The following is a 19,983-nucleotide window of genomic DNA, read 5'->3' on the forward strand; positions in this document are numbered from 1 at the left end:
AAATTTAAACAATAAAGTTTACCATTTTAACCTAATAATCTTTTGTTCAACATACATGTTTAAAATATTTTTCGCCACGCGTGCTTGGCGATGACAAAAATCTCCTTTTTCTGGAACGGAACCAGGTGGACTCGCATCAGTCATTATTAAAATCAAAATATTAACACGAGATTGCAATTTTAATATTAACTCGATAACACGGTAAGCGACGACTACGTTGCAGCACTACACTGTAGGTAGGAGGTGTGCGGAGGTGTCTTTACCCCAAGATCAGACTGCATCCAACTCGCGCGCTGACTGTATGTTTTTTCAATGGTTTTATAACGGCAATTCGACCCGACGACAAGCTGACCCGATAAGATTATCTTCACAATGTGATACATAACTTTATGGACAATGCCATAGGTTGGAACCCAATTTACATGGACTGATTTTATGGTGTTTCAAAAGGCGCCTATTAGGCGTATTAACGTAATGATAAGTGTATTGTTGTTTCTCTTATGCAGGCGCTATTATATCCTGATCATCAGTAATGATAATGATTTGAGTCTTCTTTAAGTTCGAAAGTTTCCGGATAGTGTTGAGGCAACCGCCCATGAACATCCGAAACAACAGGGATCAAGAGATGCGTTGCCAGCCATTAAATTGAACTTGAATTTGAATGCACTAAGCTATAAGGTCCCTAAGTTGTATCGGTTTGGGCTAAACTGTACCTGTACTTAATTGTGCGAGGCAAGAAATTTCTCGCAAAACTCGCGGTTGTAGATTGCCACACGCCAACATGACGCGGTAAGAATTACGCATTTTGACGTAACGTCTGGTGGTGGAATTCGGTGGAAAATGGCAACTACCGATCAGTCCGTTCCTTCAAATTTAAAAAATAAGAGTAAAATTTGTGAAACTTTAGGCATACCTAGGTTCCATCTCGAAATGCCTATAAATTGGTCGAAAATTCTGAAGCCAATTAACGAAAGCATGGACCGAAAGCCTTCCAAGTCACGAATCGCAATTAATATTCGGGTTGAAGCGTAGCGCGGCTGGCCGGGGATCGATAACGTTGAACTTGACTGCTCGGTCTTCTGCGGAACTAGCGTGAACAGCAATCCAATTATCTTCTTAAATGTACTTTATTTTAATCGCGCATGTTGCTCTTAATATAGACCGCGGTACTTTATTATGTTTATTAGAGCGTGAATACGAGGCTTGATATAAAATTACGGCATTTTTACGCCTTTTTCAGCTTATGTTGGTATTAAATATTCTGGTTTCTTTAATTTCTAGCGATAATGTGGGCAATGCTGCATAGATTGAAACCGTCATGATCAACGCAACATTCTCTTCTACTGCATTCATTAGGGGGAGGGTTCTGAAGAGCTGTTTGATCTCTACTGGACTGGACAGACTTTCATGAAACTTTCACGAATGCTTACAGACTAGCTTGTAGCATAACGGCTGTTATTGATCAACATCATTGTTATGTTATTGCTTGGTGATATTACAATTTCACTAGTGCGATATTATAAAAAACAGTAGATTGTCAATCGACTTCATTTCTTACAATTTAACGGCCTGGTTTTAGCGACATTGTAATGTCACGGGTATACTACATAGTGATATTGTAAGGCAATGATATTTGGACAATTTTACTGGTCCGTTAGTTTACGAGGACGACTCAGATTGGTCTGTTTCTTGTATTTATTGTATAATCATTATTTTGTAGTACTTACACTACATTTTAATTCTAAGCGAATTTGTTCACGAGTAGGTCCCAAACACAAATTAACACTGTTAATCACAACGCACAAGCCGAGCGTAGCGTGCCGCCGTAGCGGCCGACTAGTGCCAGAACCAAATCGACACTTGTTCACTACTATTTCAACAATAATTTCATATAGAAAATTGGATACACGCTCCAATGTTTACTATTATTGTTTTGCAAATTGCTTTTTGGAAAAAACAATGACCAATCAGAACGCTCATCGTCTCACACTGCTAACTTCATTTGTAATATACCTAGATTTACTATAATATCACTAAAATCAGTCCGTTTAAATGTAAAAAAAATTAAGTCGATTGACAATCTACCGTGTACTTATTATATCACTAGTGAAATTGTAATATCACGGCATTGACAATATACCTACGACATATACAACGTGAACCAGAAAGGGTGTAACATACCTTCAATGGTACGTTATTTGGGTCATATGCAATAGTATAGTGATGTTCAAGTTTAAATAAATAAATAAAAAAACCTTCCCACGAAATAAAAATATTTTTTTTCAATTTCTATTCTTAGACAACCCTAACTTTTAAAGAGACTGCCATTTTTAGGCGGGGCCTTTGATTGTAAACAGAATGAGGTCACCTACCTATGGACTTAAACATAAACAATAATCTATGATTAAGGAGTATGCACACTACATGAAATGTGGCTTGTGTCTATGTATTTATTCATTCATTTTTTACTTCCTGTTATTGCGAAACAAATAAACAAAATAAGAAATTACATAACATTACACAGTTTCACATCTGTATTCCTGAAGGGTTAGAGATGTATTTTTTTTCACCCACGTTTCACTATGTTTAATTCCCACTTAATAGGGGGCAAGCATCTACATTTCTGAACTATGGGCTGCTATTGAGAAATTTCCTGCGAAAAACTCAATAACTGCCCAATTCCATACCCAGGCCGGGTAGAAAACCCGGTGCGGGAATGGAATACGAGGATGGTCAAAGATATCCATATTTGACAAAAAAAATCCGTAAAGAACAATTTCTTAATAGGAGTCTATTAGAATTTTCTTAATTGGATAAAACATTTTTGAATTAAAATGTCAAGTCTCATCTGCCCAGTAATAACAACAGCTACAGTGCCATTCAGACCAAACCATAATAATGCTCACACATTTTTGCTTCACGGCAGAAAAAGGTGCCGTTGAGGTACCCATAATCTACAATTACAAATTTGGAATTATTTTCAATGTAACTTGAAGAAAACTTCAAATAATACTACATTAAAGTGCTTCTGTAATAACTTATGTGAACTCATTTAATTTCGAACATAATAAACAAATCTTAAATTAAAATGGTGCAGTGTATAGGGTGCCTTTAGAATAGACATTTACACACAGAGAGCAGTAAATATCGTGTTTCAAAGCATAATTTAAAGAGTAGTAACGCAGACAGGCCGATCTTTTCAACCTAACATATTTAAATAAACACAAAATGTAAAAACACAGTTACAATTACACTAGTTTTTAGTAACATAGTTTCATAATAAGATTAGAATTAACTACATTTATTGGGTAATACATAACTACATTAAATACAAATTTAGAAGTATTTTCAATGTCAGCTAAAGCAAATGCACATACAAAATACCTTTGTTTTCATGGCAAAATGAGAACACAAATTGCTTCACAGCTGCAATGAATAGTAGGCATTTTACTATTATCTGATATAATGTCACATCTACGTTTTTCATCTGTTTTAGGTCAAAGAGAGTTCAAAAAAACAGCTGATAAGGGTTGAGGGAATCATAGTTTTTGCGAAACTTAGCACTTTAAATATTGTATTAAAATATAATGCTAATTCATTTCTGACTTCACATAGTCATTAGAGATGACCTAAGGAATGTCGGGTTCAAAGCATAGTATACCCATTTAGTTTCACCTTGTATATTAAAACTAGCTAACCCAGCAAACGTTGTATTGCCGATATTAAAATCGCGATACAAAAGTAACTGTTGATTGTAGATGAGTGAAAATTTGAAGTTGTATGTATTTTTTAATGCTGACTCTTAATCAAACAAATTAAAAAAAAAAATGTCAAAAAAAATTTAAAAAATAAATTTCGTGTGGACCACCCTTAACATTTAGGGGGATGAAAAATAGATGTTGTCCGATTCTCAGACCTACCCAATATGCACTCAAAATTTCATGAGAATCGGTCAAGCCGCTTCGGAGGAGTTCAATGTTTAACACCATGACACGAGAATTTTATATATTAGATTAATCAGAGCAATACTTGTGCGCGCCCAAAGAAGTTCATAATTCGTCAAAACTATTGTGATTGCCCATGACATTTACACAGAAATCAACATCGAAGTGAAGCAACATCCGACGATAACATCAACGTGCTAATATAACACGCCGTTTACAAAACAATCAGTTAACGGGATGACATCAGTCGCCATCGCAGACGATCGCTGAAATATTATTTATCATTCACGAATAAATAAATCATATCCGAATTAAATCACGACCATTAAAACTGACACGCTGAATCTTTCGTCGTGTAAATAAATATTATAGCAATCTCCAATCTCAATGTTTTATCGTTATATAACGCACGTTCATAGGCTTCATACCTACTATGTTGTTTCATGTTTGTTATCTTCGCCTATAATGAATTTTATATCTTACTAGCTGACCCAGCAAACGTTGTATTGCCATCATAGTTAACAACTATAGTTAATCTACCAACTATAGGTAGCTAAAATTAAGTTTGTTTTTTACCTCCTGAGAACGTTAGACAGATGCAAAGATTCTAATTAGTTATTAATTTTAAACTATTCATTCAATTTGATTTCTGAACGACGGGGGACACATCAAAGGAAAAACAAAATTTTTGTTTTTTTTTAATTCCGAAAGTTATCATATTTATTTACCTTTTAAACGTCTGGACTTCCACAAATAATTCAAGACCAAAATTAGCCAAATCGGTCCAGCCGTTCTCGAGTTTTAGCGAGACTAACGAACAGCAATTAATTTATATATATATAGATAGAAGATAGATTATTTAAAATGGTACGGACTTCTACTTGGCCTTTAGAGAAACTTTTATCTGGTTTGAGGTTACATTAATTTGATTTTCAAGAGAATAGTGCGTTACCTTTTCATTGGAGTGGGGGAGTGAGCTAGGGGACATAGGACATCTCCCTCCCTCCTCCCCTCCCCACCACCTGTGACACGATACTAAATTCTTAGTAGCATAGTATGTCTTAGTCTTACCAAATAAACCTTTTAAATACCAAAGAAAAGACTTTTTGTCATTTCACGGAACCAACTGGCATTTGGTCAAATCACTAGATTTATTTCGAGAAATGATAGAACCGTGTTGTTATTTTAACATTCTACGGGATATGACCAAATCACTGTTTTTATCATATCTCTGCGATATATACACTTTTTTAATAAAGTCCCCGCCACTGTTTATGCATTATTTATAAATAAATTTAAATGTTTTATTAAGAAATGGCTCTGTCGCAAATCCTACTACTCCACAGCTGAATATCCAAATTATCAGACTGCCTAAGTCTTGTTATCAGCTTCACCTGTATGTGTGTTTGTTTGTAACCGACTCATTTGAGCACGATTTTGACCCACTTTAAACGGCCAGATTTCGTTCAAACTTCGTAGATTTATCGAAGACCGATGACATAACATTAATTTGATAAAACTATTCATATTTCATTTTTAAATTTGCTAAATAAGATTTTTGTTAATTTATGTAATTTTTTCATCTATCGTGGATAAGGCAGGAATTGATATTCATTTTAAACTAAAGCGTGCTTTTTAGTTTTTTTTAAACTATTCTTATTGTTTTACTAAGCGACAAAACGTTTTCACTGTTTATTATGTCAATCATACTATTATATGAACGATACATATATTGCAAGAACATAGGAAAAAAAATATTGAGATACTTCAATCATGCCATGTCGATAGCATATGTTTCACGTTCATCTGCTTTATACGTATATACACATAAACAACATAATATACTAACAATCACGCAACAACTAACTGGCCAGTATTGGTGTCCGTTAGAATATTCAAAATTTCATAAATTCTGTTTCAAAAATTCTATTTCAAAAAAAAATATTCCCTTTAAAACACTTTATAAGTCGTTAAGAGCAAGTCAGTATAGTACAAAAGTTACTTTAAAATATTAGGTATTCAAATGTGTATAACAACATTCATCATCATCATCAGCCGGAAGACATTCACTGCTGGACAAAGGCCTCCCCCAAAGATCTTCACGACGATCGGACCTGCGCTGCTCTCATCCAACGTATTCCGGTGATCTTGATCAGATCGTCGGTCCATCTTGTGGGGGGCCTACCAACACTGTGTCTTCCGGTACGTAGTCGCCATTCGAGGACTTTATTGCCCCAACGGCCATCTGTCCTTCGAACTATGTGCCCTGCCCACTGCCACTTCAGTTTCGCAATCATTTCAGCTATGTCGGTAACTTTGGTTCTCCTACGGATCTCCTCATTTCTGATTCGATTGTAACAGTACACTCTCATAATATTAATTTCACTAAACTTTCCTCTCAATAAATCCCTTGAACGAATTTTATAGACTGCTCGAATTGCCCTTTTCTGCAGCACAAATTATATATTATACAATATAATTCCGTAAGTCAGGACACTAAAAAAGTTACTGTAATATACAAGTCTAGCCGTTTCAACATCCGTCAGCTGCTTATTTTTTTTTATCGCAAACACTGCACAGCTTAGTCTATTAGATAAGTGTTTTATATGTGCATCCCATTGTAGCTTAAAGTCTAAAGTAATGGCTAGGAATGTTGTTGTTTCTCCTACATCAAATTTATCAATATACATTTTTGAAAAAGGGAGAATACATTAGAACTGGACAGTAAAGTTTAAAAAAAACTTAACGATCCAATTTTTGTACAAATAAAACAAAGGACTTTCGTCAAATCAGTACGAAAGGACTTTCTCGGGAGGTTTAGCATGAATAATTGAATGACGTTCAAGTTGTAATCCATTGGAAGAAAGCTTTATTATAAGCTATAAATCCATCGCCCCAAAATAAAAACCTTGAATTAATGCGTAGCCATTCAAAAGATTACCGCAATGGTTATATATAAGATGCCGACTTACGCATTCTTATAAAAATACGTGGTGTCCTCACATCGACGACAGATTTATTGAAGCAGATCGTAAAAGTCTGAAGCTATTAATATAAATGTTCGATGTAATGTTTATCCAGTTACACAACTTGTCAAATATATTAAACATACGACTCAATAATCAGTTCAGTATTATGAAGCTCCAGGGTCAAAGAGTAAGATTAAACACGAAAAAAGAAAATGGGAAATAAAGAAGAACTGTAATTCTTTTCACAATATTCAGTAGCTAATATTTCAATCCGTTTGTATGGATCTCGGTCAGTTCTGCTGAGGTAATGGTCTATGTCTCAAGGTCGCCATAGCTAGTGAAATTACTGGGCAAATGAGACTTGACATCTTATGTCTCATGGTGACGAGTGCAGATGTAGTGCCGCTCAGATGTATGGGATTTTTCAATAATCTTGAGCGGCACTACATTGTAATGGGTAGGGCGTATCACTTACCTACCTAAGCTGAACGTCCTGCTCGTCTCGTCCCTTATTTTCATTTAAAAAAATGAAAAATGAAAATGGATCCAAATATAGGCTGCACGTATTTTTTATGGAAGAGGATACGGTTACGGGTTACTTGACGGTAAGTGATCACTTCGGCCCTTACTCTCTTGTAATACCAGAGGAATCACAAGAGCAGAAGATCATATATTAAATCAAAAACCGAAAACACACACCTATTAAGACACAAACGCTTCAAGTCATAAATATTGCAGACTACTATACAACTGGCGCTACATCTATCAAGTAAATAGTAAAAGGTAGATCACCTGTGAATCACCTTTAAGTTCTGTTGTTGAAAAATTCATCAGTGATAACCTAAAGATCGATACTCATCCGTATAAAGAATAGAGTAAGTAAAAGGAAATCTAAAATCAAAAGACAGACACTAAAATTACAACAGCTCTTAAGCTAGTATTAGGTAAATATCTATCATTATTAATTATTCATCGTGATTAACGCCGGATACTTAGTATATGAACGGCATGTTTATTTGGAAGCTGCCGGGATCTGTCCGTCCACAGGTCAGACACGACATTGACACAATATTTTAACTGTTCTGCTTAGTGGGATCCCGAAATAAACAGTCTTACTAACCTGATTTGAACGGATTAGTAGGACAGACGATTGTTTATATTAATACTGTCAAATGTAACAACTATGACATAGGAAATATGAAAATTAGATTCAACATCGGCTATTAACGGCCCATTTTCATTAAGATGATTTAAATTTGAACTCCGAATGCAACAACGTCACCGAAGTCAGCAACTCACTGACCAAGCTGACCGATAAAATCAATTTTAAATGTTGTGTAAAAAATAGCTAGTGTTTGTGTGCCAACACAAAGACGCCTTCAAAAATTTTATAAAATTCTACCTCAATGTCACATACATTGTATTTGAGTCCAAGAAAAACCAAAAGAGACCAAGATAAATTTAGAAACAGTTGGAACAACAAAAGTGACAATGACTAATATTTTTAGACCAGGCTGCATTGATAGGCTGTATTAAATACTAGTTATATAGTTAAAAACAAAATAATGGTCAGAATATGAAAAACAGCACCTTAAGTAGGTGCCATATTTTTTTTATTGCAGCGATAGTGCAAAAGCATCGCACCGAATCTGCTTCTTTTGTTTAGGCAAAGTATTTTAAATTTAGCGGCATCTAAGGTAAATTGCTTAAAATATTACAAGAAAACATACTTAAATATGAACATGTAAAAGCAGCCTAGCTGGTTTAGTTTATCAGCTAAAAAGATCTTAAAAAGTAATTTTAGGAAATCCTGTTTACGATAATATAAGATCTTATAAGCAAAGGTGCGACTAAAACCTCAAATTTATATTTCAGTTTATCGCTCGAAACAGGATCTCTAATTACAGTTAAGAATAGATCGAAGGAAGAAAGGGAACGATTCACCATTTCATGTCTACCGGCAGCACATAATAATGGCAGGGGTGACCAGCTACTGCATACTTCGTTGTACATTACATACGGGACTGCATACCAACAATTACTACATGATAGTAAGTTATCAGGAAAAGACAAGTCAGAAGACCCAGGAGACTGTGATTCGATGACTAGTGATAGCTATAAAGTAATGGATAATAGCAGACAAGGATAGAGAAAGATGGAAAAAAATGGTGGAGGTTTTAACCCGAATGGGTAGTTATTACCAGCGGGTTTAAACTTTATTTATATTAATACACAATTGAAACACCAAAACTATTTCAGTATAATTAAAGCTTTATTGTTATTATAGTTAGTTATCACCACCTTCCATTCTCTCTAGCAAAACCAGAAGAAAATAGCGTTCGATAAGCCTACGCAATTTTTTTTTCTACAATATAAAAATAATGGAAACACTGTTATAAAAAATAAAAATCCGCGATACAACAACCTCGTATTCATATTCAAAATTCCTTTACTATATAAGATATAATAAAACTCTCCTGGTAGATTTAGATAATCTGCGTTAGTAGAGAATCTTATTCATAAGCCATAATAAGTATTTTATGTAAAAATATTAATATACTCATATGAAACATAATTATTAATAATGAGTTAACGTACACTGTCAGATTTAATAAATTAAAGAAAGCGTGCAAATTGTATCGCAATCGTGGATGACGTAGTATCCCTTACGCTCCGATATCAATATATAATTAAACTCCATTACCATCAAGATAATAAGTGGCACCGCGATAAATCTCGTCGATTGTATACCGAAATATCAATTCTTGTAACTGTGGAAAGGTCGAGACATCAATTGTACAACTTGACAACAACTCATCTATCTTGCGCGACCGACGTGCTCAGAACAGATCGATAATACATACGTACTGAACTAGGAAAGTACTGGAACAATCTTTTTTCATGTCTTATTTAATTTTGAATAAAAAAGGATCATTGTGCATTTAACTAAGGATATCGTACAATCTAATGGTCGTACAGGCATTTTGTTAGCAGTTTTAGAAACAAATTTACAAAGACCTTTCAATATGTTTGAAGAAAAAGTTTTTAACACTCTTTTATTTGCCTGGTATGGATCTATGTAACGGAATCTTTCAACGTGATTTGCACTTAATATTAAACGTCGGATTGAAATGAAACTTCGCACAATTACCAACCACAGATGACAATGCAATAATTTAAATAGGTTGTCGTACTTTTATATGCTTGGTAAGTATGGCTGTTTGTATTCAACGGTATTATTGAACACATATTTTGATGAAGGACCGATGACAATTCAATAATTTATAAAGGCTGTTCCATTTTGCTTATCGATATCTTCAGGATAAGCGATTTTTATCCAATACCCCCTTTGTGCCAAAGACCAAGACGCGTGCACAATAGAGTGCAGTTATAGATGCGCACACCAAAAAGTGTAATACACATAGCTACGAAATTATCGTCGTTTAATACTAACAAAACAGCAATAAATAATTGTTACAAAACATGCTTAGTAAACATATAAAAGATAAAAACACTATTTTGATAAAACGCTCGTATCTTTGCTAATTCTATTTTCAAAATCGGTTAAACTAAAATTAATGGACGGACTTGAAAACGCCGGGCCCGTAGCAAATGCTACTCTTGAGATATGGTCAATCCGTCAATATTCTTTATTATTATTTCGTTGATTGGATTTTGTTAAGGAAATATGATTACTAGATAAATCACACCTGACGCAAAGAATCCCAGAAGGGCAAGCAGAGATGGCGGACCTCTATTTACCGCGGCCCTGACATACTTCCCTGGCTTGTTCAACTCGCTTCAACCCATACTCGTAAGATCTTTTGACTCTTTGCAATACATCCCCGATTAGATAGGCAATGTACTACGACTTGGTCGATACGATACGAATGTGGTTGGAAGTAGGAATTCAACCATCCAATTTGTTTCAATATTTTGTAACAGTATACTGAATAGTCATAATAATATAGATATGAATTTTATTACGATTAGCAAATTTAGGAAATAAGTAAATAAACATTAAAATTTTGGAATGATCTAAGCCACTAAACTAGCAATAATACAATAGACCGGACAATGGTCGCACTTTTCGCGGGTAAAACCCTTCTTCTTTGACTTTAAATTGCTGTGTATTAATATCTAAATTCAGTAATCTATTAAATTAAATATACATATGTATAAAATGTATCCCACGAATTTTACGGAGCCAAGATTAAACCATCGATTAAAAATCTATCTTATAGCAATAAAATAATAATGCAAAGCTTACCTTTCTGAACAGCATCAAATCTCCCCTCGACCTTGGAGCGCAGTGACTCCAAGTCGAACGGTGGTGCGAACCCATGGTCCACGGATCGACTTTTCGACCTGTAACACAGTAAGCCATTTTGTGAGCCATTTTATTTACAAATAATATTTTATCATGGAAGGGGTCAAAATTGCATTGCGACTATTACTACAAATCGCGCGATGGTACCTACCATTTTTAACGTAAAATATTATATTATAACGGACATGTACATAATGCCAAAATCTGTGCTTGATGTCATTACTGCTTCATCAGTGGATGTTTGCATTAAAACAACAGATATTATAATTATAGTTACATAATATGTAATTATAAAGCTTAATTGTGGAAATACGACACACAACACAGTTATATTATTCTCAGAATAATATTACTCAGCAATAAAATATTGATTTAGGTAAAGTATGATTAAAAAACACCATTTATTAACCGAAACATCTGAATGTCATCTCGAATTCAGTCAAACGCCAGAAGCGTTACACATATTTACGTCGCAATAAACGTAATCACTGTAACATTTAACAAAATCAAAGCTCACAAGGAAGATCATTAATAGTGTGTATGTTTGCGTTGGTGTATGACGCATATTTCGTGTGAGTGAACGAATAATTGCCAAAGGTTCGCTAAATAACATCGCGACACACATGCGGTCGCACAGGGCACAAACAGACAGGAATGCGACCAGTATAATCAATTTTGAGGCAAACGTGCGCAACAGATAATTATTCACATTTCCCGGTGACATTTTTGTGCAAATCCTATTTATTTAATACTTGTACCAGTTAAAGATGAGCATCCAAATATAGATAATTAATGATCTTTTGTTCTGACCATACCTCAAGCTTAGCAGCAATAGGCTGTTGTACAGGGAGTGCCTACGCACTTCCTGCGCCCCTATCACTTAATTATTATGTTGATAATATTGCGGGTCAAACCCGTTCCATAATTTGTTTAGTGTGAACGAAAGGTATTTTAATTATAAGCTTATTATTATGACAGCAAGCAACAGGAATCATCTAAACAGGTCCCTCATAGATACCGCAATAGACGTACAAGAATCTTAAGACGACGCAAAATTGAAAGCTACAATCATTGAAATGAATCTTAATAATTTGAAGCTAAAGCTATATGGTCCTCTGTTACCTAAAATCTTTATTTTTAAGTGTAATAAGCAAAAAACATAAGTAATAAAAGAATTAATCAAGCAATGAAAATGATTATACACACATGCTCATATTCGTATAACAATGGCAACAGGAGAAGTCAATGCAATTAAATGGTCGAACAAAGCCTATAAATTGAAAACGGATTAAGGAGTAAAAGGGTTGATTCAATTTCAAAACAATACAATGTGTTAGAAATATTTTACATTTTATTGTTCGCTATCGAAAAGCTCCATTTAACAGATATACTTACACGTATATCGATTTCTTTAATCACGTGAGGTTTAACCCCTTTTTCTTCAATCCTTCCTTTGTTATCAAATATGTCCATCAGGAGAAGCTACCCCAACGAGTAATTAATGACTTATATATATCATAGCACCATATTTGTCATAAACCTTCATGGGATCGATTTTATCATATTATTTTACTTTTTCTGGGAAACTGTTGTACATCTATGTCGAAATAAATTATTATTGTTTTAGATTTTGTTTTTAGATATGGTTTTGCTTTTTATGTTCATCTATCTCTTCTATCAACACCGAGTAAAGTTCTGTCATTCAGTCATCTTTCATTATGACGAATTATTTATATCAGGAGCCTTTTAATAAATTGTTTATTTTTGCTATTTCCCATTTTGTGGTCTGTTGTTGACAGGTCGGCTTTTTATCTAAAATTTTTGACAATATTATCGCTACTAGAATCGAGAGACGATTAAAATTCTCTCTAAAGAAATTAAAACCAAAGTAGACCTTCGGGCAACGTTTTTTACTTTTGAACTACTAAACTGAACTACTGAACTGAACTACTAAACAACGCAAAATATTTATAGTTAAAATATAGGTTTGGCAGATTTTCTGTATTTTACTAAGACTAGAAGATAGAATATAATTTCTTTTTATTTACATGATCATATCATAAATTAAAAATATATAGCACTGGCTGTCTCTATTTATCTGGTATTGGGGACAAAGTGATAAGGGGGTTTAAGTATATCGTGATTACATGCCCATAGTAAAAAGTGTAGACCCCCAGCGTTACTTTATTGCTTTCGACAGTGGCGATTGCCCTCATAATTTTGGTGAAACCTCACGTGATTTAGGGATGACCTACTGATTAATATCGTAGATTCTCTTACCTTTTATAGGACTGGTCGATGCTCTCCGCGCTCCTCGACAGCTGTTGGGAAGCACGTCTAGACCTGCATGCAACAATAACATCTAGCTAAACACGAGCGGCGCATGCATTTACTGTGGGATCGATGGCATGAGGCTTGAGTGGTACGATTACTGCACAAAGTTAATTGTTGTGCAGAATATTGTATGAGTAAAGGCTTTTCGGATAAGAACATTAAAAAATTGCAAAAAAAAATATTAAAATTTATATTGCCGAAATTTGGACGTATACAAGACTCGTGCCATCAATGTATTTAGATTAATATTTTACTCAGATAACCATATACAGAAACTTTATTATAATTAGCTCGTTCTTTTTTTATTTTTTTTGAAAGCAAGACGTAATGACGGAAAGAGACTCGCCCTGCCCATTTCAATCGCACTGCCGCTCAGGATTCTTGAAAAACCCAAAATTCTGAGAAGCATCGCAATATGTTGGATGAGGGCAGCGCAGGACAGATCATCGTGGAGTTCTTTAGGGGAGGCCTTTGTCCAGCAATGGACGTCTTCCGGATGACATGATGATCGCAAAAACGTTCGTCACCTGAATACATAGGATGTAGTCTTATTAGCCTAGTAATTGGACTAGCTACGGCGCTCTTCAAACCGAAATACAAATAGTGCCTCCAAAATTCTGCTTGACGGCAGAAAAGTCGCCGCTGTTGCAACGGTCTGCCATTCTATCCTATGAAAAGAAGCTTCACAATAGTAATTATCTGAGTAAAAAAATGTTTCATACATAATATACAATGAATGTGGTTGCATGATGTGGGTATGGTATGGTATAAACGGGCTTATTACTCGACTACTGTGCGCCTATTTTGCGTGTGTGGAAAATATATTTGTTATTCCTGCCACCCCAACTCCTCAAGAAACCTTAGCAACCTCTTCTCCTTCCTAAAGACTTCTGAGAGTGTGTTTGGGGTGCCAATATGTTGAGCCGGGTATGATGTGGGTAATGCATGGGATTTAAGCTACAACTATAGAGACTACAGTCTTTACAAGACACGTGCTCCTAAGATGAAACACCTTATACTGCAGTAAGAGAGAGAGTATTATAAAATTTTGTCGAATTTAACTGGATTAAATAATAGGTAAAGTAGCACAATATTTATTTGTATAACACAGTATTAAACTGTCTGCCTAGAACAATCATTGTATAATAATATTAAAAACTTTAAATATACAATACACTCATAATTATAAAAATATGTATTCAGTTGTTAACGTTTTAAGTTTGTTTTGAAACCAAACTTCTAGAGATAATATGTAGAAACAGTCAGTTTTAGTTCACCAATATTTACAAAAGGTACGAGTAAATATTTGCAAACAAAAACGCAATGTTAAATAAAAAAAATATTTAAAATTAAAGTAGAGGATCCTGACTGAGGAACATTGCACATTGTACCGCTCTTGTGTAAGTTAATGGTAACTGGTAATTAAGCTTTCTGGAAGAAACTGTTATAAGACGCAAACTAGAAACGCGTTTAATAAGATGCGGACATTTATTATAAACCACTCTAATACAGGCTTTTTCGGATTTGGTGGAATTTACAGCCAAAATTACACAACCAACAGACCATCTAACTCCAAAATGTCTAGTCTAGCAGGCGTATCAAGACGATGATCAATTTTATGTTATTACTGTCTCCATAGCCGTTCACCAAAGAGACACTAATAGCTCACGGATCACATTCTAGCATACGGACCGATGTGCCAAAAATAAGTCTCCGCAATCGCAATAAAAATCCGACATATAGGTATCGTTAATCATAGTATAGTGTAAACGCACACTAATGAAACAAAGTTTCCTTACATTACTTGCTGTATTGAAGAACTTCCGCACATCCATCACAAGCTGAAACTAATTACGATTTGACGCGGCCCTTCTCAGACGCGGGTTAATTGACGCTTGCTACTTTAACATGATTAGCTGCTCATATGTTTTCTAATTTAGAACATTAACAAAATTATTAATATTTACTCAAACAGAGGCACCGATAGATAAATTTCTGTAAGAAGTTTAGTGCCACAAACGTAACAAGTACAGATTTATGATATGATAGTAAGACCGATTGCTGCAAAGGGTTGCATCAGGACATATAAAAGAATTACACAAGACTTAGATTAAAAATAAGTAAAAACGATGATATCTAGAAAAGTATAAACTGTAGTGCCGCTAACAACGCCCTCCTCCAGATACAGAAAGGAAGGAATTGATGGACCTCTGACTTAGGTCAATTTACCTTTAACTACATTCTAAGGAAGTCATTCCAAGTTTATGTGTAGAGCATATAATTTATGGCATTACTGAACTAGATACACAACAAAATAAATAAAATAAACAACACGGGTAATTAGTTATTATTATACCAGACGACCTCTCTTCAACCTTCAGGCACTACATACTAAAACTAAGTCCAGTATTTTATATTATAATAATATACAAATATTATCTTTATTGTAGGACTAATGTGGGTCAACATGAGCATACGTACCACAATTAGATTGGAGATGTACTAAAGGGGTGTGCAGAGTACCAAATGCCTGAGATGCTCTTTTCAAATCTTACAATGTTGTCATTTGACTCAAAAAATTGTGTTTTCATATTCTGTTAAAACAATTAAAACTGGCAATGCACAACAACGCATTTCAAAAAAACTTCTTTGCTGCGTTTTTTCCGAAACAAAACAACTTAGGGTCTTTCCCAGTTGTCTTTTTGCTCCTTATAGCCTAAAATATGAAGTAAGCTACATTAGCTTCACAAATCTTTCATTATATTGTCGTCAGTCTGTGTTCATAACAATAATTCACGTCATATCGAATTGGTCAAACAAATCTGATGAAAATTCCAAAAGAGATCACAAAAATTACTTACTTCACGATTTTGATAAATTTAAACTTACAAATAGATAAAATTGTTTACAGCTACAATATCAACACGTTATAATTAACAAATTAAAAGCAAAGACAAAACAGACAGAGATAACTAGCACGAATATTATTTAACTTTACCAATTAATTATGTCAAAGAATTGCATTGCTGCGTATCTCCCGTAGTACACAGCATCCACAACTGATGCTACTACGTCACAAAGTCATGCAGAACAATCTTAGCTATACTAGAATTTGACCCCAGTATTCACTTTTATTTGTCTCAACTGTAAACTAATATTATAATGAGAATAATTTTGCACTGGACAAAAATTAAAAAAAAAAATCACCCGATTTATAATTATTTCACATATAAATACTATTAGGAAGCTGCATCGTTAGCGAAAAGGAGGGGAACATTATTTACCAAAAAATACAGCTCCCTGAAAAATTACAATAACACCTCTCAAAAATTAGCATGTGAGCCACTATCACAAAATGCAATGAATGTTAAAATAAGGTTTATTTTGTTTTGAAGCCCAAAACATAGCGAGAATGAGCCACTAGTAAATTATCAACTCAAGAAATGCAATCGTGTGTTTAGCATAACTGCGTCGAAACATATTGAGATTGATAATTTGAATTAATATGGTGTGACTAATGAAGTGTGTAGTTTTCTAAATTTAATGACGCAGTTATAATATAAAGATGGAACTATTCAGACGAAAAGATAAACTTAAAAGAGAGTTAAAACTTGGAAGATTTTTTGGAATTGATCTAGGTTTTTCATTTCTTGCAGATAGATTTTTACGCAGAATAAACACAAGAGCCGATTTTTAAGGTGTGCTAATTAATGGAATGAGTCAAGAAATATCAGCCTGATACAAATATCACCGGGTCACCTGATCCACACTAATTGTGACGCCACCCATGAGAAAAATAACGGGAGAGTGCCTTTGACACAGATATACTTGCTTTTATTGATGGTGCGTATCTAGATCTAGATTTTGGTGATGGTATTAAATTCGGCGGCAAGATCACATTACGAGGAAAGTTTTATAACTTTCCTCTAGCTTATGCTATTTATAAATATATTATTATGATAATGTTACATTTATGAAGTTATACATCTATAGGCGCGTTATGAAAAAATGATGAGAGTCAAATTTTAATATGCGCGAAAGGTTTCAAGCCCGTACAGCCGTATTCGTTATTTAATAATTAATTCTTTCTACAAACTTATTATAGCACGAGGAATAAATAATTTTAAGGATTTTTGCTTTGTTAGTCCAAAGAAGTATAACTTCTTGCGTGCATACATAAGAACACACACTTTTTTTTATAGATTATTAGATAGTTACTTGTTCAATAGGAAATAAGTTTTACGAATAAAATAAATAATATAATAGGATTGTACAGACAGGAAATGAGCCCACAATATTATTATATAGAGCTAGGTTGGAACTATCAAAGTCGTTAACTGTGTGAGTTATAATTACATGAGATAGTTGCAATTACTTGACCTAGCCCGTCTGATAGAGCAACCATACAGAGTGAGCTACGTCGGTGGATCACACATATTTTGTGGGCGACTGTGCAGAGTTCTTACTAAAATGGAAGTGTTGCGAGTTAATCACACGGGCGACGGTTGAAGGGCGCGTCCTTGACATATAACCAGCGATCATAGATAGCGTGTATACTCGTACATATAGAATCGCTTTCATCGAATGTACATTCAATATATGTTGATTGGCTTACATTTGACGATTCTTTTCGACTAATGAGCTTAAAAAGATGTGTAGCTACTGAGTATAAAATCGTGTATAGAACTTACATTTTCTTCCATTTTGCGGTTTGTTTGCATATTTGTACAGACACGTACAAAACAAATATTTTATTAAGTTTTATAAATTATTTAAAAATATATTGATATACTCAGTAAGGTATACAAATAAAAACTACATATTTGTGGATTATAATATATATTTTATAATAATATAATCAATATATATTTATTATATTATAAATTATTATTATTAATCGTCATTTAAATGATGAGTCAACATTATCTCTAACTTATTTGATTGAATTTATATATTTTTTTAATAAGGGTTTATTGAAACAAAAACTGAGTTTTAAATCTCTTCTGCAGATCATATTAACAATTAGAGTGCCTGGTAGGTACTAGATCTGATTTTATGTTAAAAAGCGCAATAACGAACATTGGGAGATATTCATGCCGTGTCTTCTGTCAGAGTGACATTCATTTCCGAACACAATAGTTTATTGTGTAATAATTGACTAAAAAGAATTTTGATGGAATTTATTGGGAAAATACAAGACTATAATGGACTTCTAAAAATTTTACAAGAAACTGATTGTACCCGTAAAAATTCTGCATAACTTAAATCGTCTCGAAGATATGGTTTAGCTACAAACAAACCACAATAGTGCAAGAGCAAAGCAAAATCTCCATGAATCGACATTGACAAACTCTCTAAAGGACAAGAAATTAAAGAACCATAATTTAAAAAATTAAAATTGTGTCTTGTTTGAAACGATATAAACAATCCGTCGTCTTTCAAAAAATATTGTTATTTTACTCTGGATTATAATTTTGATACAGTTCAGTTACAATACCAGTCAGTTAGCCAAAGGTTACTAGATTGACCGAGATTGAGATTAATCTACATTGTTTTCGATGAATAAAAGCTTATCATTTTAATCAAAGAGTTCGCCTTCATTAATGTTACAGTAAAAATAGCACAACTGTTTCTAGAAATTACTGGTTAACAGTGATCGATTAAATGAATGTTTTTATATATCTCTACAGCTGCAGACAAAACAAACATTGCATTCCGCAGATGCCCAAGGTCCAGACGGAGATGCAACTAAGACGCTCGACCGCAACTATTATTAACTGTATCTGTTTGCACTGTTGAAACCAGATACCAGATTGTATAGAATAACATCGAGTTCTAATAACATATATACAAACACAGCAGGAAACCAGCTCATTGTAAATCTAGACAAAGGACAGTGTCGAGTCAAGTTTGAAAGAAATCCTCATATTAGTAATTCGGAAAAAGATGGACATTAAACACGGGCTAACACGTGTAAAAAAGATTCATTACCTACAGTCACGTAATGAATCATTCTTATAACTATCAAAATCAGAATCAAAGAACCGAAGCCTTTGACGTTTTCCTATATAAGCTCCTCTCTCCAAAGTTCTTAATTTAATTTATGTAATATCATCTAAGTGAAATTGTGATTTTTGTCGGTCCTGTGTTGCAAGTCTTTATATCAACAACAGAGGACTATAAATTTGGACTATTAAAGCTATTTTGACAATTTTCTTAAATAAATAGTGGCATGTACTAATATTTATTAAATTCATATTTATAGCCTTCATTAAAAACTGCAATTGCTGAATTGCTCATAATCATAATTAAGTCATGTGTAATTTTTACTAAAACATATTATACTTGTCATTATTTGCAAAGCAGTGACCAAACAAGCTATTTAATTTAAGCCGCTATCTGTTTC

General features: G+C 33.9%; 1 protein-coding gene across 13 annotated transcripts in view; it reads right to left on the reverse strand.

The window, feature by feature from the left end:
* The window catches only part of LOC126971093 (TLD domain-containing protein 2), a 173,633-nt gene that overhangs the window by 71,467 nt on the left and 82,183 nt on the right, over window positions 1-19,983 (reverse strand). For 8 of the 13 annotated variants that reach the window (XM_050817223.1, XM_050817221.1, XM_050817216.1 and 5 more), the window contains 2 exons: window positions 13,524-13,586; window positions 11,184-11,281 (listed from right to left, as the gene is read on the reverse strand). In XM_050817223.1, coding sequence (XP_050673180.1) covers window positions 11,184-11,281; window positions 13,524-13,586 — 161 coding nt within the window. The remainder of the gene's footprint in view (window positions 1-11,183; window positions 11,282-13,523; window positions 13,587-19,983) is intronic. The other 5 variants (XM_050817228.1, XM_050817224.1, XM_050817222.1 and 2 more) reach the window with 1 other exon arrangement.

Source organism: Leptidea sinapis, chromosome 23 (assembly GCF_905404315.1).
Source record: "Leptidea sinapis chromosome 23, ilLepSina1.1, whole genome shotgun sequence".
NCBI classification, from domain to species: domain Eukaryota; kingdom Metazoa; phylum Arthropoda; class Insecta; order Lepidoptera; family Pieridae; genus Leptidea; species Leptidea sinapis.